Genomic DNA, 20,559 nt, shown 5'->3' with positions numbered 1-20,559 from the left:
GCCCCTGGGCCCGCTCTGCTACCCACAGGGCCAAGACCGTTCCGAACCTAGACTCATGTCCAATTTCCTGCCGGTTCCCCATAACCCCTAATTCCCTTTACTTCTAGGAAACTGTCTATTTCTGTTTTAAATTTATTTAATGATGTAGCTTCCACAGCTTTCTGGGGCAGCAAATTCCACAGACTTACTACCCTCTGAGTGAAGAAATTTCTCCTCATCTCAGTTTTGAAAGAGCAGCCCCTTATTCTAAGACTATGCCCCCTAGTTCTAGTTTCACCCATCATTGGGAACATCCTCACCGCATCCACCCGATCAAGCCCCTTCACAATTTTATATGTTTCAATAAGATCGCCTCTCATTCTTCTGAACTCCAATAAGTAGAGTCCCAATCTACTCAACCTCTCCTCATATGTCCACCCCCTCATCCCCGGGATTAACCGAGTGAACCTTCTTTGTACTGACTCGAGAGCAAGTATGTCTTTTCTTAAGTATGGACACCAAAACTGTATGCAGTATTCCAGGTGCGGTCTCACCAATACCTTGTACAACTGCAGCAATACCTCCCTATTTTTATATTCTATACCCCTAGCAATAAAAGCCAACATTCCATTGGCCTTCTTGATCACTTGCTGCACCTGCATACTAACTTTTTGAGTTTCATGCACCAGGACCCCCAGATCCCTTTGTACTACAGTACTTTCCAGTTTCTTGCCATTAAGATAATAACTTGCTCTATAATTTTTCCTGCCAAAGTGCATAACCTCACACTTTCCAGTATTGTATTCCATCTGCCAAATCTCTGCCCACTTACTTAGCCTGTCTATGTCCCTTTGCAGGTTTTTTATGTCCTCCTCACTCACTACTTTCCCTCCCATCTTTGTATCATCTGCAAACTTTGATATGTTACACTCGGTCCCCTCCTCCAAATCATTAATATAGATTGTAAAGAGTTGGGGACCCAGCACTGACTGGATATGATATAATTGGGATTACGGAGACATGGCTCCAGGGTGACCAAGGCTGGGAATTCAACATCCAGGGGCATTCAATATTCAGGAAGGACAGGCAAAAAGGAAAAGGCGGTGGGGTAGCATTGCTGGTTAAAGAGGAGATTAACACAATAGTAAGGAAGGATATTAGCTCTAATGATGTGGAATCTGTATGGGTAGAGCTGAGTCATTCCAAGGGGCAGAAAACATTAGTGGGAGTTGTATACAGACCCCCAAACATTAATGCTGAGGTTGGGGATGGCATTAAATGGGAAATTAGAGATGCGTGCAATAAGGGCACAGCAGTTATCATGGGTGACTTTAATCTACATATAGATTGGTCTAACCAAATTAGTAACAATACTGTGGAAGAGGAATTCCTAGAGTGTATACGGGATGGTTTCCTGGACCAGTATGTCGAGGAACCAACTAGAGATCAGGCCATCTTAGACTGGGTATTATGTAATGAGAAAGGATTAATTAGCAATCTTGTTGTGCAATTCCCCTTGGGGGAGGAGCGATCATAATATGATAGAATTCTTCATTAAAATGGAGAGTGAAGTAGTTGATTCAGAGACTTGGGTACTGAATTTAAATAAAGGAAACTATGATGGTATGAGGCGCGAGTTGGCTAGGATGGATTGGGGAATGTTACTTAAAGGGTTGACGGTGAATAGACAATGGCAAACATTTAAAGATCGCATGGATGAACTACAGAATTTGTTCATCCCTGTTTGGCATAAAAATAAAACAAAAAGGTGACTCAACATTGGCTAACAAGGGAAATTAAGGATAGCATAAGATCCAAGGAGAGGACATATAAATTGGCCAGAAAAAGCAGCAAACCTGAGGATTGGGAGCAGTTTAGGATTCAGCAAAGGAGGACAAAGGGATTAATTAAGAGGGGGAAAATAGTGTATGAGAGTAGGCTGGCAGGGAACATAAAAACTGACTGTAAAAGCTTCTATAGATAAGTGAAGAGAAAAAGATTGGTAAAGTCAAGCGTATGTCCCTTGCAGTCAGAATCAGGGGAATTTATAATGGGGAACAAAGAGATGGCTGACCAATTAAATACATACTTTGCTTCTGTCTTCACAAAGGAGGACACAAATAAACTCCCAGAGATGTCGGGGAACATAGGGTCTAATAAGAGGGAGGAACTGAATGAAATCAGTATTTGTAGGGAAATGGTGTTAGGGAAATTGACGGGATTGAAGGCCGATAAATCCCCAGGGCCTGATAATCTACATCCTATGGTACTTAAGGAAGTGGGCCTAGAAGTAGTAGATGCATTGCTGGTCATCTTCCAAAATTCTATAGACTCTGGAACAGTTCCCATGGATTGGAGGGTAGCTAATGTAACCCCACTATTTAAAAAAGGTGGTAGAGAAAAAACAAGGAATTGTAGACCGGTAAGCCTGACATCGGTAGTGGGGAAAATGCTAGAGTCCATTATAAAAGATGTAATAGCAGAGCACTTGGAAAACAGTGACAGGGTCGGACAAAGTCAACATGGATTTACAAAAGGTAAATCATGCTTGACTAATCTCCTGGAATTTTTTGAGGATGTAACCAGTAGAATAGATAAGGGAGAACCAGTGGATGTGGTGTATTTGGACTTTCAGAAGGCTTTCGATAAGGTCCAGCATAAGAGACTAGCACATGGGATTGGGGTAAGGTACTGACTTGGATAGAAAACTGGTTGGCAGACAGGAAGCAAAGAGTTGGAATAAACGGGTCTTTTTCCGAGTGGAAGGCAGTGACTAGTGGGGTACCGCAGGGATCGGTGCTAGGACCCCAGTTATTCACAATATATATTAATGATCTAGATGAGGGAACTAGATGTAATATCTCCAAGTTTGCAGACGACACAAAGCTGGGTGGGCGTGTGTGCTGCGAGGAGGATGCAGAGAAACTCCAGTACGATTGGGACAGGTTGGGCGATTGGGCAGATGCATGGCAGATACAGTGTAATGTGGATAAATGCGAGGTTATCCACTTTGGAGGCAAAAACAGGAAGGCAGATTATTATCTGAATGGCAATAGATTGTGAAAAGGGGAAGTGCAACGAGACCTGGGTGTCCTCGTGCACCTGTCACTGAAGGTGAGCATGCAGGTGCGGCAGGCGGTTAAGAAGGCAAATGGTATGCTGGCCTTCATAGCGAGAGGTTTCGAGTACAGGAGCAAGGATGTCTTGCTGCAGTTGTACAGGGCCTTGGTGAGACCACACCTTGAGTATTGTGTGCAGTTTTGGCCGCCTTATCTGAGGAAGGATGTTCTTGCCATGGAGGGAGTGCAGCGAAGATTCACCAGACTGATACCTGGGATGGCAGGCATGACGTATGAAGAGAGAGTGGGTCGATTAGGCTTATATTCGCTCGAGTTTAGAAGAATGAGAGGGGATCTCATTGAAACTTTTAAAATTCTAACAGGACTAGACAGACTAGATGCAGGAAGGCTGTTCCCGATGGCGGGGGAGTCCAGAACCAGGGGTCACAGTCTAAAGATAAGGGGTAAGCCATTTAGGACTGAGATGAGGAGGAATTTCTTCACCCAGAGAGTGGTGAACCTGTGGAATTCTCTACAAGGCCAATTCATTAAATATATTCAAGAAGGAGTTAGATATATTTCTTAAGGCTAAGGGGATCAAGGGATATGGGGCGAAAGCAGGGGCAGGGTACTGAATTTGAATGATCAGCCATGATCGCATTGAATGGCAGAGCAGGCTCGAGGGGCCGAATAGCCTACTCCTGCTCCTATCTTCTATGTTTCTGTGTAATTTTGAAGCCCATGGAATAAAATGGTCAGTGGCAGCATGGATACGAAATTGGCTAAGTGACAGGAAACAGAGAGTAGTGGTGAATTGTTGTTTTTTCGGACTGGAGGAAGGCATACAGTGATGTTCCCCAGGGTCGGTTCTAGGACCACTGCTTTTCTTGATATATATTAATGACTTGGATGTGGGTGTACAGGGCACAATTTCAAAATTTTCAGATGACACAAAACTAGGAAGTATGGTGAACAGTGAGGAGGAGAGTGATAGACTTCAAGAGGACATAGACAGGCTGGTGGAATGGGCGGACACGTGGCACATGAAATTTAACGCAGAAAAGTGCGAAGTTGGTAGAAAGAATGAGGAGAGGACATATAAACTAAAGGGTATAATCCTAAAGGGGGTGCCTGAACAGAGAGAGCTAGGGGTATATGTGCACAAATTGTTGAAGGTGGCAGGGCAGGTTGAGAAAGCAGTTAAAAAGCATATGGAATCCTGGGCTTCATGAATAGAGGTATAGAGTACAAAAGCATGGAAATTATGAACCTGTATAAAATACTGGTTCGGCCTCAACTGGAGTATTGCGTCCAATTCTAGACACCGCACTTTAGGAAGGATGTGAAGGCCTTAGAGAGGGTACAGAAAAGATTTACGAGAATGATTTCCACATTTCCACACAGTTCCACATTTCTCTCACACATTTGTGTCAACTTTTTCCATTATAAATTCCTCTGTTCACATTTATAATGGAAACTTCCTATGTCAACTGGTCACGCTGTAATTATGCCCCCCGCCATTGGTGATGCTTTTAAAAAATTTATTCATTGATGGGATGTGGGCGTCGCTGGCTGGCTAGGCCTGCATTTAGTGCCCATCCCTAATTGCCCTTGAGAAGATGGTGGTGAGCCGCCTTCTTGAACCACTGCAGTCCATATGGTGTAGGTACACCCACAATGCTGTTAGGAAGGGAGTTCCAGGATTTTGGCCCAGCGACAGTGAAGGAACGGCGATACAGGTCCAAGTCAGGATGGTGTGTGGCTTGGAGGGGAACTTGTAGGTGGTGATGTTCCCATGCGTCTGCTGCCCTTGTCCTTCTAAGTGGTAGAGGTCGCGGGTTTGGAAGGTGCTGTTGAAGGAGCTTTGGCGAGTTGCTGCAGTGCATCTTGTAGATGGTACACACTGCAGCCACAGTGCACCGGTGGTGGAGGGAGTAAATGTTGAAGGTGGTGGTGGATGGAGTGCTAATCAAGTGGGCTGCTTTATCCCGAATGGTGTCGAGCTTCTTGAGTGTTGTTGGAGCTGCACTCATCCAGGCAAGTGGAGAGTATTCCATCACACTCCTGACTTGTGCCTTGTAGATGGTGGAAAGGCTTTGGGGAGTCAGGAGGTGAGACACTCGCCGCAGAATTCCCAGTCTCTGGCCTGCTCTTGTAGCCACAGTATTTATATGGCTGGTCCAGTTCAGTTTCTGATCAATGGTAACCCCCAGGATGTTGATAGTGGGGGATTCAGCGATGGTAATGCCATTGAATGTCAAGGGGAGATGGTTAGAGTCTCGCTTGTTGGAGATGGTCATTGCCTGGCACTTGTGTGGTGCGAATGTTACTTGCCACTTGTCAGCCCAAGTCTGAATGTTGTCCAGGTCTTGCTGCATATAGACACGGACTGCATCAGTATCTGACGAGTCTCGAATGGTGCTGAACAGTGTGCAATCATCAGCGAACATCCCCACTTCTGACCTTATGATGGAGGGAAGGTCATTGATGAAACAGCTGAAGATGGTTGGGCCTAGGACACTGCCCTGAGGAACTCCTGCAATGATGTCATGTGATTGAGATGAATGACCTCCAACAACCACAGCCAACTTCCTTTGTGCTAGGTATGATTCCAACCAATGGAGAGTTTTCCCCTTGATTCCCATTGACTTCAGTTTTGCTAGGGCTCCTTGATGCCACACTCGATCAAATGCTGCCTTGATGTCAAGGGCAGTCACTCTCACCTCACCTCTTGAGTTCAGCTCTTTTGTCCATGTTTGGACCAAGGCTGTAATGAAGTCAGGAACTGAGTGGCCCTGGCGGAACCCAAACTGGGCGTCAGTTAGCAGGTTATTGCTGAGTAAGTGCCGCTTGATAGCACTGTCGACGACACCTTCCATCACTTTGCTGATGATTGAGAGTAGACTGATGGGACGGTAATTGGCCGGGTCGGATTTGTCCTGCTTTTTGTAGACAGGACATACTTGGGCAATTTTCCACATTGCCGGGTAGATGCCAGTGTTGTAGCTGTACTGAAACAGCTTGGCTAGGGGCGCAGCTAGTTCTGGAGCACAAGTCTTCAGTACTATTGCCGGAATGTTGTCAGGGCCCATAGCCTTTGCAGTATCCAGTGTCTTCAGCCGTTTCTTGACATCATGTGGAGTGAATTGAATGGGCCGAAGACTGGCATCTGTGATGCTGGGGACCTCAGGAGGAGGCCGAGATGGATCATCCACTCGGCACTTCTGGCTGAAGATAGTTGCAAATGCTTCAGCCTTGTCTTTTGCACTCACGTGCTGGGCTCCACCATCATTGAGGATGGGGATATTTTTGGAGCCTCCTCCTCCTGTTAACTGTTTAATTGTCCACCACCACTCACGACTGGATGTGGCAGGACTGCAGAGCTTTGATTTGATCCGATGGTTGTGAGATCGCTTAGCTCTGTCTATCACATGTTGCTTCCGTTGTTTGGCATGCAAGTAGTCCTGTGTTGTAGCCTCACCAGGTTGACACCTCATTTTTCGGTATGCCTGATGCTGTTGCGCCTCAGTTCTGTCAACCAGCTCCTCAGCCTATACTGCAGAAAAGCTTTGAGGTGCCAACCTACTCTACCTCCCAAATTGTCCTGAGATTTCTATTTAACTATAAATAATATCAAATCAACGTATTATATTAAAATAAGGACAGAATGTATGACTTTAAACTGGGGGCTGAATTACATGTGCATGCCCTGGTACAATTACCCCCCGCCCTCTAAATTCGCTTCACCCAAAGGTTGCAGGAGATCGACTACAATAACAACTTGCATTCATATAGCGCCTTTAACATAGTGAAACATCCCAACGACCTTCGCGGGAGCGTTATCAGAAATAAATTGACACCGAGCCACCTAAGGAGTTATGAGGACTGGTGACCCAAAATTCGGTCAAAGAGGTGGATGTTAAGCAACATCGTAAAGGAGGAAGGAGAGGTAGAGAGGCGAAGAGGTTTAGGGAGGGAATGCCAGAGTTTCGGGCCCAGGCGGCTGAAGGCACGGCCGCCAATGGTTGAGCGATTAAAATCCGGGATGCTTAAGAGGGCAGAATTGGAGGAGCGCAGATATCTCGGAGGGGTTGTAAGGGCTGAAGGAGATTACCGAGATAGGAAGGGGCGAGGCCATGGAGGGATTTGAAAAAAAAGGATGAGAAATTTAAAATCGAGGCATTGCTGGATCGGGAGCCAATGTAGGTCAGCGAGCACAGGGGGTGATGGGTGAACGGGACTGGGTGCGAGTTAGGACACAGGCAGCAGAGTAGTTATATAAAAGACCTTCTCACGTCTCTGAAAGACCAAGCATTCAAAGTCCATGTGCTGCTTGTACACAAATGACATGAAAACTTGATCGTTGGCTGTGTTGTCAAAGTGATGGGAGAGTTATGCTAATGCATGGAAATATATGCAAATATATGTGGAATGTGGCCCTTCTTAATGTATGTTTTTCTTCACCCTCGGATTTGCTTTGAAAGCACTTTGCATTGTGAGAGGAATGCAGCCTGTTCCGCCAGCGTGCCTGCGTGTGCATGCTGAGGTGTGGCGAGCAGCTCAGACGCGAGCGGCAGAGTTCGCCAGGGAATGGGAGCTGAATATTTCCTCACTTTGCTGTTAAACGCACGGCCTTGGGATCTTGTTGGGGAGGTTTCAGGAGGAAAGGGAACGTCTGGGGACAGGTGGCTTTTTAAACTATGATCTTGCTGTGTCGGCTGCTGTTACAAGCCCATCCCTCACGGTGCTGCTCATGGGAGTTTTGGGGCTCGATAATCACAGGCTAGTGCATTGAACTTACAGCACAGAAACAGGCCATTCGGCCCAACTGGTCCATGCTGGCATTTAAGCTCCACACGCATCTCCTCCCACCCCTCTTCATCTCACCCTATCAACATAGCCTATTCCATTCTCCCTCATGTACTTATCTAACTTCCCCTTAAATGCATCTGTGCTTTTCACCTCAACTGCTCCTTGTGGTAGTGAGTTCCACATTCTAACCATTCTCCTGAAGTTCCTCCTGAATTCCCTATTGGATTTTTAAAAATGTATTCATTCACGGGATGTGGGCGTCGCTGGCAAGGCCAGCATTTATTGCCCATCCCTAATTGCCCTCGAGAAGGTGGTGGTGAGCCGCCTTCTTGAACGGCTACTAGTGACGATCTTGAGGTGCTATACGAATGCAAATCTTTGTTTTCTTTCAATTCATTTCTGTTTGAAAGTGTTATGTAAGCAAATCATGGTACTGAGCGACGCCTAACAATGTGAAATATCTGTAAAATACCTTTGAGACGTTTGAACGGGAAAGGCAGCAGAAAAGTGGTGTTGAATGCTGAGATCTCAGAGGGTTGTAGGGCTGGAGGAGGTTCCAGAGACAGGGAGGGGAAAGTCTGTGTCAAATCCTTCCAACCTCTTCCAGTTCTCAACCCTCCGAGATCTCTGCGTTCCTCCAACTCTGGCCTCTTATGCATGCCCCACTTTGTTCGCCTCACCATCGATGGCCGTGCCTTCAGTTGCCAAGGACCTAAACCTCTCCTCCTTTAGTGTCAGCCAGTGGCTCAGTGGGTAGCACTCTCGCCTCTGAGTCAGAAGGTTGTGGGTTCAGGTCGTGCTCCAGGGACTTGAGCACAAAAATCTAGGCTGACACTCCAGTGCAGTGCTGAGGGAGTGCTGCACTGTCGGAGGTGCCATCTTTTGGATGAGACGTTAAACCGAGGCCCCGTCTGATCTCTCAGGTGGACGTAAACGATCCCATGACATTATTTAGAAGAAGAGCAAGGGAATTCTCCCCAATGTCCTGGCTAATACTTATCTCTTAATCAACATCACTAAAACAGATGATCTGGTCATTATTACATTTTTGTTTCTGGGATCTTGCTGTGTGCAAAATGTCTGCCGCGTTTCCTACATTACAACAGTGACTACGCTTTAAAAGTACTTCATTGGCTGTAAGGCGCTATATAAATGCAAGTCTTTCTTTTTTCTTTTCCTTCAGACCTTATTAAAACCTACCTGTTTGAGTCACCCCTCCTTTGGCCCAGTATCAGCTTTCATATATTACACTCCTGTGAAGCACCTTGGGCCATTTTCCAAGAAAGACTTGCATTTCTATAGCGCCTTTCATGACCACCGGACGTTTCAAATCACTTTACAGCCAATGAAGTACAGCCACTGTTGTAATGTAGGAAACGCAGCAGCCAATTTGCACACAGCAAGCTCCCACAAACAGCAATGTGATAATGACCAGATAATCTGTTTTAATGATGTTGGTTGAGGGAGAAATATTGGCCAGGACACCAAGGATAATTCCTCTGCTCCTCTTACGAAATAATGCCACGGGATCTTTTACGTCCACCAGACAGGGCCTCGGTTCAACATCTCATCCGAAAGAGGGCACCTCCGACAGTGCAGCGCTCCCTCAGCACTGCACTGGAGTGTCAGGCTAGCTTTATGTGCGCAAGTCCCTGGAGTGGGACTTGAACCCACAACCTGCTTAAGTCAGAGGCGACTGTGCTACCAACTGAGCCACAACTGACTATGTTAAAGGTGTTCTCTAAATGGTAAGTACTGTAAGTAGTACTAGGACAATGATTGGGCTTATGAGATGTGATTGCTGGCAGTTCTCCCTGTTAAACACCAGATGGTGCTCTTCACTACATACAGGATTCCGGCACCAGATGAACCGCTGCAAGTGCTGGAGGTCCCTGATTCGCCAATCTCAGAGATCCTCAGCCCGGGTGCCAGGAACATGCAGGCTTTGACTGGACACAGCAGGGCTTGGGCTCGACAGTCAAGCGGGAGATCGTGGTCCAGTTAATCAGATAAGACGGGCGAAGAAGAATGTGGGGGGGGGGCAGAAAATCCCTTTCCATCGGGGCTAGAACGAGTAGCTAATCAGGACGCTGCAGCATAGGAACAGGAGGAGGCCACTCAGCCCCTCGAGCCTGTTCCTACATTCAGTTAAATCATGGCCGATCTGTAGCTTAACTCCATCTACCCGCCTTGGCTCCATATCTCTTAATACCCTCGCCTAACAAAAATCCATCAATCTCAGTCCTGAAATTTTCAATTGACCCCCAGCCTCGACAGCTTTTTGAGGGAGAGAGTTCCCGATTTCCACTCCCCTTTGTGTGAAGAAGTGCTTCCTGACATCACCCCTAAACCATCGAGCTCTAATTTTACATTTATGCCCCCTTGTTCTGGACTCCCCCACCAGAGGAAATAGTTTCTATCTACCCCATCAAACCCTTTAATCATCATAAACACCTCGATTAGATCACCCCTTAATCTTCTAAACTCGAGGGGGTACAAGCCTAGTCTATAATTTCACCCATTTAATTTCTGCCCAGCCTGAGGGGATGGATTGTGGGGAGCAACTGTACGTGAGGTTTGGTAAAGACACACCAACACGGAACTGTTTCACGATAGGCTGAACCATTGCATAATCCAGCCCAACAGCACGTTGAAGAAATTACATCGGATTACACAGGATATACGGCACAGAAACAGGCCATTCGGCCCAACCAGTCCATGCCGGCATTTATGCTCCACTCGAGCCTCCTCCCGTCTTCCCTCATCTAAATCTATCAGCATAACCCTCTATTCCCTTCTCCCTCTTATATTTGTCCAGCCTCCCCTTAAATACATCGATACTATTCGCTTCAACCACGCCCTGTGGTAGCGAGTTCCACATTCTCACCACTCTTTGGGTAAAGAAGTTGCTTCTGAATTCCCTATTGGATTTCTTGGTGACTATCTCCTATTGATGGCCTCTAGTTTTGCTCTTCCCCACAAGTGGAAACATTCTCTCTGTATCCACTCTATCAAAACCTTTCATAATTTTAAAGACCTCTATTAGGTCACCTCTCAGCCTTCCCTTTACAAGAGTTTGAATCCAAACCAGACTAGCATAATAACAGTCTGCTCTTTCCTTACAGCCACTGCAAGGACGGAGTTTGAAATTGAGGGCCATTTCTTGTAACATTGGGCGTCACCACCTGACCAACACTGACCAATCATGTTCTTGTGGAGTCAGGTGTCACCACATGTAATGCTGACCAATCTGTCTCTTGGCAGCAGCACCTGACCCATCTTGACCACTCAGTTTCTTTAGGGCGAGGGGGGGAGGGGCAGGTGTCACCACTTGACCAATTGGTTTCTTGTGAGGGTCAGGGGCCACCAATTGACCAATGCTGACCAGTAAAATAACAGTCTCCACCTGAATAATTGGTTTCTAGACACGCACCACCTCACGAATACTGACCAATCCCTCCCTTGTATGGTTGGGTGTCACCACCTGACGAATACTGACCAATCAGATTCTTGTCAGGCCAGGTATCTTAACCAATTGGTTTCTTTAGGGAGGGGACACCACCTGACTACGTTGTCATGGAGTTACATCGAGTTACAGAAACAGGCCAGTCATGCCAGGCTGGTCTATACTGGCGTTTAAGCTCCACACGAGCCTCCTACCTCCTTCCCTCTTCATCTCATCTTATCAGCATATTCCCTAATCCCTTCTCCCTCATATGCTTGTCCAGCCTCCCCTTAAATGTATCTATACTATTCACCTCAACCACTCCCTGTGGCAGCGAGTTCCACATTCTCACCACTCTCTGGGTAAAGAAGTTTCTTCTGAATTCCCTATTGGATTTCTTGGTGACTATCTTCTATTGATGGCCTCTAGATTTTGCTCTTCCCCACAAGTGGAAACACTCTCTCTGTATCCACTCTATCAAAACCTTTCATAATTTTAAAGACCCCTATTAGATCGCCCCTCAGCCTTCCCTTTACAAGAGAAAAGTGACCCAGCCTGTTCATCCTTTCCTGATAGGTGTAACAGTTCTGTTCTCCCTGACAGGAGGTCTGATGAAAGGTTATCGGCCTGAAACGTTAACTCTCTTTCTCTCTCTCCACGAGTGCTGCTGAGTGTTTTCTAGCATTTTCTGTTCTTATTTCGGCACCTTGTGTCTTTTTTCCAATTTGTCGCCTCTTTCCCTGAGCCCCTCGCATGGGCCACTTATACAACGTAACTCACGGCAATGAGGACTGCTGTCAGTCGTTAGCACTCTTCGTTGCTGAGTCAAGAAGGTCGTGGGTTCAAGCCCCAAACTCCAGAGAATTGGGATCTTTAACATCCACTGGAGAGGGCATACGTGGTCTCGGCTTAACGCCTCATCTGAAAGATGGCACTTCTGACAATGCAGCGCTCCCTCAGTACTGCACTGGGAGTGTCAGCCTAGATTTTGTGCTCAAGTCCCTGGAGTGGCACTTGAACCCACGACCTTCTGACTCAGGGGCGAGAGTGCTACCCACTGAGCCATGGCTGACACCTTGGAGAGGGCAGTCGGTACCCACAGCGAGGGAGATAGAATTGGGAGAGTCACTGTCTGGCCACTCTCTTCAGACCTAGTCAGGGAGCAGCATTAGAGGAACCAAGATAACAGGCTCAGCCACTCTACAGGACCAGGAGAGATCGTGGGTGAGGAAGCTGGGCGAGGAAGATGCTGAGGGCATTGCTCCTCACTCAGTGTGGAGCTGCTTCCAGTGCCTTATCTCTTGTCGCAGCTTGTGGGCTTCCATCCCATCCTCACCTTCACCCTGATCATCACTTACATATCCTCACCCCAGTCTTCATCCACACCTCCATTCTCACCCTCACTCTTGTTCTCAAACACCTCATCACGCTCGACCTCGCTGTCAACTCCGTCCCTGTCTCATCTTCGTTGTTTCTTTCACCCTGAGGTTAAGCATTCTTCTTGCCCTCACCCCTATTCTCATCTTCACTCTCACCCTCATCTTCGTCCTATCCCCATCTCACCGTTGCCCTCAGCCTCATCCCGCTCGCATCACCATCCTCACCATCACCCTCATCTCAATCTCAGCCTCATCCATACCCTAAGCCTTGCCCGCGCCCTCACGTTCACTCCCAATTCTCACCTTCACCTTTCCCCCCTCACCTTTATCCTCAGTCTTGCCTTCATTTTAATAAGAACATAAGCAATAGGAGCAGGAGTAGGCCATACGGCCCCTCGTGCCTGCCCCACCATTCAATAAGATCATGGCTGATCTTATACCACATCTCCACTTTCCCACCCTATCCCCATATCCCTTGATTCCCTTACCCTCACTGTCGCTCTCACTCACACATCATCCTCACCTTCGCCCTTCACCTTACCATCATCCTCAGACATGATCTAACCATTGCCCTGAACCTCGCCCGTACCTGCATTTTCACCCTTACCTCCACACTCACACTTAACTTCACGCTCACCCTCCACACTCACCTCACCCTTGCCTCCACGCTCACCCTCCACACTCACCGCATCCTTGCCTCCACACTCACCCTTACCATCACCCTCAGTCCTTACCCTCATTCGCACTCTTACCCTCACCTTTACCCTCATTCTCACCCTTCACCCTCACCCGTACCTTGACCCTTGCCCTCACTCTTGCTTTTGCTCTTTTGGTGGGCAACTATGCCGTGACCCTTGGTTTAAAGTCACGTGATTGCTCACTGTTGGTGGTTCTCGCTGGCCGCACCCCCGAATGTGCAGAGGCCGAGCGTGGAAGCGATGAAGCCGCGAGGTGTTTGTGCTGGACAGGGAGACGGTGACTATCGAGGTGAGTGAATGTGGTGGAAGGAAGCAGAGAGTTAACAGGCCGGGACTGCATTTTCACTGAGAATGTGGCAAGGTATGGTTGCCAAGGCGACAAGATTCAGGAGTAAAATGGTGGAAAACAACAACAGATGGAGAGAAAATGTGGAGCAATTGGAAAAAGCGAAACAGGAAGCAAAGGAGAGATTGAGTATGAGGGAGACGGAATGGCGTAGTAGGTTAGATGATGACCTTTCACCTCAGCGACCTGGGTTTAAATCCTGCCCAGACCAATGAAATGATGGTCTCCTCTGTCTGCGAGCTGTGGGGTTCCTTATTGAAACGAAAGCAAGACGGTTATAATCTGACGAGTAGGTGTGACCCGTAGCACCAAACTGCGCTCATTTGGTACAACTGAGAGTTCTGCTCAGAACGCCTTAGAATGGAATGTGCCTCTCCCAATACTACAACAACAACAACTTGTATTTATATAGCGCCTTTAACGTAGTAAAAAGTCCCAAGGCTCTTCACAGGAGTGTTATAAGACAAAAATTTGACACCGACCACATAAGAAATTAGGGCAGGTGACCAAAAGCTTGGTCAATGAGGTAGGTTTTAAGGAGCGTCTTAAAGGAGGAAAGAGGTGGAGAGGTTTAGGGAGCGAATCCCAGAGCTTAGGGCCTCGGCAACAGAAGGCACGGCCACCAGTGGTTGAGCAATTATAATCGGATGCTCAAGAGGGCAGAATTTGAGGGGCGCAGATATCTCGGGAGGTTATGGGGCTGGAGGAGATTACAGAGATAGGGAAGGGCGAGGTCATGGAGGGATTTGAAAACAAGGATGAGAATTTTGAAATTGAGGCGTTGCTTAACCGGGAGCCAATATAGGTCAACGAGCACAGGGGTGGTGGGCGAACAGGACTTGGTGCGAGTTAGGGCATGGGCAGCCGAATTTTGGATGACCTCAAGTTTATGTAGGGTAGAACATGGGAGACCAGCCAGGAGTGCGTTGGAATAGTCAATTCTAGAGGTAACAGAGGCATGGATGAGGGTTTCAGCAGCGGATGAGCTGAGGCAAGGACGGAGATGGGCGATGTTACGCATGACTTTATCACATCATGGCTCGATTTCCCTAATGCCGCTCTGCTTCCATGCTCCGTAAGTTGCAACTAATTCACAGAGGCACTGCCTGTGTCCTTACCCACTCAAATGCCCCGGCTTCCTGAACATCTGGTTCCTCTGAGCACATGTAAATCCCCCTGCACTGTTCAAGAAGCTCGAGGAACAGCAGCTCAACTTTCAATGAGGCATTCGAAAGCCTAGCGGACTCAACATTGAGTCCAATAATTTCAGATCATAATCACTGCTCCTATTTTCTCGGCCAGCAGCTGCTGGTAATGAATCCGCTGTTGCCGTTTACACCTCTTCTCGACCCATCTTTTGTTTCTTTACTTGTCCCTTGCACCATCATCTCTTTTGTCAGTTAATCACTCCTGCTTTCCACCCTATCACAGACCTTCCCTTTTGTTCTTTCCTCCCCCCTCCTTTCCCAGCCCCCTGCACTTGCTTAAAACCTGTTACTTTAACTTTTTCCAGTTCTGACGAAAGGTCATCGAGCTGAAACGTTAACCCTGTTTCTCTCTCCACAGATGCTGCCAGACCTGCTGAGTATTTCCAGCGTTGTCTGTTTTTATTTCATATGCCCATCCTTATCCTCAACTGCAGATGCCTCCACACCCTCGCCTTGCCCCGCTTTTCCTCAGTGGCCCCTTTCAGTCCGATGTCCCTGCTTGGCCCCTTCGAACTCTGACACAGGGTTTTGAAAGAGGTGGCCATTGGGATAGTGGATGCATTGGTTGTCATCTTCCAAAATTCTATAGATTCTGGAACGATTCCTGCAGATTGGAGGATAGCAAATGTAACTCCGCTATTTAAGAAAGGAGGGAGAGAGAAAACAGGGAACTACAGACCTGTTAGCCTCACATCAGTAGTTGGGAAAATGCTGGAATCTATTATGAAGGATGCAATAACTGGGCACTTAGAAACTAATAGTAAGATTGGGCAGAGTCAACATGGATTTATGAAAGGGAAATCCTGTTTAACAAACCTATTGGAGTTCTTTGAGGATGTAACTAGTGGAGCAGACAAAGGGGAACCGGTAGATGTGGTGTATCTGGATTTTCAGAAGGCCTTCGATCAGGTCCCACACAAGAGGTTGGTGAACAAAATTAGGGCACATGGAATTGGGGGCAATATACTAGCATGGATTGAGAATTGGTTAACAGACAGAAAACAAAGAGTACGGATAAACGGGTCTTTTTCAGGATGGCAGGCTGTGAATAGTGGGGTACCGCAAGGATCGGTGCTTGGGCCGCAGCTATTCACAATCTATATCAATGATTTGGATGAGGGGACTAAATGTAATATTTCTAAATTTGCTGATGATACAAAGCTAGGTGTCAGTGTCAGTTGCAAAGAGGATGCGAAGAGGCTTCAAGGGGATCTCGACAGGCTCAGTGAGTGGACGAGAACATGGCAGATGGAATATAATGTGGATAAATGTGAAGTTACCCACTTTGGTAGAAAAAAACAGAAAGACAGAGTATTTCCTAAATGGTGAAAGATTGGGGAATGCAGATGCTCAAAGGGACCTGGGTTACCTTGTACATGAGTCACTGAAAGTGAATGTGCAGGTGCAGCAAGCCATTAGGAAGGCAAATGGTATACTGGCCTTCATTACAAGAAGGTTTGAGTACAGGAGTAAAGAAGTCTTACTCCAATTATATAGGGCCTTGGTGAGACCACACCTGGAGTACTGTGTACAATTTTGGTCTCCTTACCTAAGGAAGGATATACTTGCCATAGAGGGAGTGCAACGAAGGTTCACGAGATTGATTCCTGGGATGGTGGGACTGTCGTATGAGAACAGATTGAGTAAACTAGGCCTGTATTCTCTTGAATTCAGAAGAATGAGAGGGGATCTCATTGAAGCATACAAAATTATTACAGGGCATGATAGGGTGGATGCTGGGAGAATGTTTCCCTTAGCTGGGGAGTCTAGAACCAGGGGCCACAGCCTCAAGATAAAGGGTAGGCCATTCAGGACTGAGATGAGAAGAAATTTCTTCACACAGAGGGTGGTGAATCTTTGGAATTCTCTACCCCAGAGGGCTGTGGAGGCTCAGTCATTGAGTATATTCAAAACAGAAGTCGATAGATTTCTGACTAGTAAGGGCATCCAGGGATATGGAGATAGGGCCAGTGAATGGAGTTGAGGCAGAAGATCAGCCATGATCTCATTGAATAGCGGAGCAGGCTCGAAGGGCCGAATGGCCTACTCCTGCTCCTATTTTTTATGTTCTTATGACACCAGTCTAACCCTTGTTACCCATCCTCTTCTCTCCCCCATTTTGGTTCTCGGGATATGGGCTTCGCTGGCAAGGCCAGCATTTATTGCCCCAATCTTAGCTAACCTGAGAAGGTGGTGGTGGGCCTTCTCTTTGAACTGCTGCAGTCTTTGTGGTGCCACATTGCTGCTAGGTAGGCAGTTCCAGGATTTTGACCCGATGACGATGAAGGAACAGCCGATAGGTGTCCAAGTCGGGATGGTGTGTGACTTAGAGTGGAACTTGGAGGTCATGGTGTTCCCACAAAATCGCTGCTCTTGTTTGTTCTCAGTGGTAGGGGTCGCAGGGGAGGGAGGTGCTGTTGGAGTAACCTTGGTGAATTGGTGTGGTGCATCTTGTCGATCGTACATACAGCAGCCACAGTACACCAGTGGTGGAAGGGATGGATATGGAGTTCAGTGGCAGTATTGCCGGCAAGCAACATGCTCTGTCCTGGATGGTGTTGAACATCGTGAGTGTTGGAGCTGCACCCAGCCAGGCGAGAGGTGAATATTCCAACACACTCCTGACTTGAGCCTTGTTGATGGTGGAGAGGCTTTGAAGGATCAGGAGGGTACCCCTTCTCTCCTCCCCTATGCCACCCCCCCCACCCCCCCAATCACAAAGCACCCAGCCTCTGCCCTGCTCCTGTTGCTACAGTGTTGATATGGCTGTACCGGTTGAGCTTCTGGTCAATGATGACACTTTTTTAACCATTGGATCGCCCTCCATAACTCCCTCCCCTTCCTGCTTTCAAAAACCTTCTCAAAACATTTCTCATTTCCCCGCTCTTTCATAGAATCGCAGGGGGAAAAATTGAGTCGTGCCCCCTTTGGGGCACTAACTTCGCCGGGCGGAAAAATTAGTGCTCCGCGGCTGAAATTGAGTGGTAGCGCCCCAAGAGGGAAGCGGGGCGCTACTGGAAGTGCCCCGCCTCCCTCTTGGGGCGCTGCGAGAGAATATTGCGGCGCTACGTGCCGCGGTACTGCAGGCCTTCCTCCCCTTCTTAAAGGGGAATGGCCTTGCGCAGCGCGACCCGTGACCCAGCTGGGCCACTGGGGATCGGAGTGGCGGCAAAAGAGCCCGGCACTCACGAGAAGTGCCGGGCTCATGATGCGCAGCCGGCACTCCGCGGGGAGGCTGGGTCAGGATGCTGGGGATGGCTGCGGAGGCAGGTGCTGGCAGGCGGCCATCAACCAAAATGGCCGCCCAGCACCTCACCTTTAAATAGCGCCGCCCCGGCCGCAGGTAGGCCCCCCTGACCCCGTCGGACATAGCGTCCGGTGGTAAGTCGGGGCGCTACCGAAGATCGCGGCCGGGGTGCAAGCGGGGCGCTGCGCATGGCGATGACGTCATCATCGACGGCGCAGTGCCGAGGGGTGCTAACTGTTAGCACTGTCGCTAACCTCCCGCTGAATTTCACGGGAGGCATTGGCGGCGCTGCGCCCGGGCGCTAGTTGCTTTGCCCCTCTTAGGGCGCTAATGGGAGGCACAAAGCAACCGAATTTTTCCCTCACAGAATCTTACAGGGCAGAAGGAGGCCATTTGGCCCATCGTGCCTGTGCCGGCTCTTTGAAGGAGCTATCCATCTAGTCCCACTCCCCCGCTCTTTCCCCATAGCCCTGCAATTTTTTTCCTCTTCGAGTACTTATTCAATTTCCTTTTGAAAGTTATTATTGAATCTGCTTCCACCGCCCTTTCAGGCAATGCATTCCAGACCACAATAACTCGCTGCATACAAAACCTTCAACTAATTTCCTCCTGTTTACTCTATCATAAGTATACCCTCCTTGCTTTTGTTCTCTATGCTTCTATTTAAAAGTCAGGATGCCGTATGTTTTTTTTAACAGCCTTTTCAACCTTTCCTGCCACCTTCAAAGATTTTCACATAGGTGCTACAGAAATGCAAGCTCTTAACTTCTTTCTTTTCTTCCTACCTCTGTTCCTATGTTCCTAGTTCACTGCTGCAGTATTTGCCAAGGCCAGTGACTTCACCCATTTCCCCAGAGTGTGAGGTATTATGGATTGTATTCACGTAAGCCTATCCCCAATGATGGCCCACTTATGAGCAGAAGAATTACGTAGAATTGCACAGCATTAACAGCACAGAAACAGGCCATTCGGCCCAATAGGTCCATGCCGGTGTTTAGATGCACTGGAGCACCTGCACCTCCAGGTTCCCCTCCAAGTCACACACTATCCTCACTTGAAAGTATATCGGCTGTTCCTTCATTGTTGCTGGGTCAAAATCCTGGAACTTCCTCTCTAACAGCACTGTGGGAGTATCTTCACCACACGGACTGCAGCGGTTCAAGAAGGCGGCTCACCACCACCTTCTCATGGGCAACTAGGGATGGGCAATAAATGCTGGCCTTTGCCAGCGACACCCAGATCCCATGAACAAATAAAAAAAATTGCTCCACACAAGCCTCCTCCCACCCGATCAGCATAACCTTCTATTCCTTTCTCCCCCACAGGTGTTTAGAGTCATAGAGGCACAGAAGGAGGCCATTTGACCCATCGAGTCCATGACGGCTCTCTGCAGAGCAATCCAGTCAGTCCCATTCCCCTGCTCTATCCCCGTAGCCCTGCAAGTTTATTTCCCTCAAGTGCCTATCCAGTCTTCCCTTGAAAATATTGAGTGTCCCCGCTTCCACCACTTCCGTCGGCATCGAGTTCCAGGTCCTCACCACTTGCTGTGTAAAAAAAGTTTTTCCTCACATCCCCATTGTATCTCTTGCCCAAAACCTTAAATCTGTGTCCCCTATCTAGCTTATCTAGCTGCCCCTTGAATGCTTCTATACTATTCGCCTCAACCACTCCCTGTGGTAGCGAGATCCACATTCTCACCACTCTCTGAGTAAAGATGTTGCTCCTGATTGGATTTATTCATGACCATATTATATATTAATGGCCCCTAGATTTGGTCTCCCCCCCCCCCCCCCCAACGAGTGGAAACAGCTTCTCTACCCAATCAAACCACTTCATAATTTTTAAAGACCTCTATCAGGTCACCCCCTCGGCCTTCTCTTGTCCAGAGAAACAATCGTTAAGAGACAAGCAGAGGGATGGGCGCACAATGATGGGAGAGTTTGTTTAATTTCGTCCCGCTGGATGGGACTGCACTCGCCTGGTTCCATTCTTATCTGTCCAGTTGTAGCCAGAGAATCACCTGCAATGGCTTCTCTTCCTGTACCTGCATCGTTACCTCTGGTGTCCCCCAAGGATCTATCCTTGGCCCCCTTCTATTTCTCATCTACATGTTGCCCCTTGGCGGCATCATCAGAAAACACAGCGTCAGTTTCCACATGTCCGCTGACCACACCCAGTTCTACCTCACCACCACCTCTCTCGATCCCTCCACTCTCTCTAAATTGTCAGACTGCTTGTCCAACATCCAGTACTGGGTGAGCAGAAATTTCCTCCAACTGAATACTGGGAAGACCGAAGCCGTCGTCTTCAGGCCCCGCCAGAAGCTCCATTCCCTGGCCACTGACTCCATCCCTCTGCCTGGCAACTGTCTGAGGTTGAACCAGAT

At 48.0% G+C, this 20,559-nt stretch overlaps 1 protein-coding gene across 1 annotated transcript in view; it reads right to left on the bottom strand.

Moving 5' to 3' along the window:
- The window catches only part of LOC147095743 (protein CutA homolog), a 55,249-nt gene extending 42,317 nt beyond the window's left edge, over positions 1-12,932 (bottom strand). The window contains exon 1 of the mRNA XM_085973707.1: positions 12,900-12,932. Within this exon, the coding sequence (XP_085829833.1) occupies positions 12,900-12,932 (33 nt within the window). The remainder of the gene's footprint in view (positions 1-12,899) is intronic.
- Positions 12,933-20,559: the final 7,627 nt, after the last annotated feature.

Source organism: Somniosus microcephalus, unplaced genomic scaffold (genome assembly GCF_052327205.1).
Source record: "Somniosus microcephalus isolate GS21.2 unplaced genomic scaffold, FLI_Smic_1.0 unresolved_chr1, whole genome shotgun sequence".
Classification (NCBI taxonomy): domain Eukaryota; kingdom Metazoa; phylum Chordata; class Chondrichthyes; order Squaliformes; family Somniosidae; genus Somniosus; species Somniosus microcephalus.
The sequence above is the reverse complement of the archived record's forward strand: the minus strand, read 5'-3'. Positions and strand labels throughout refer to the sequence as shown.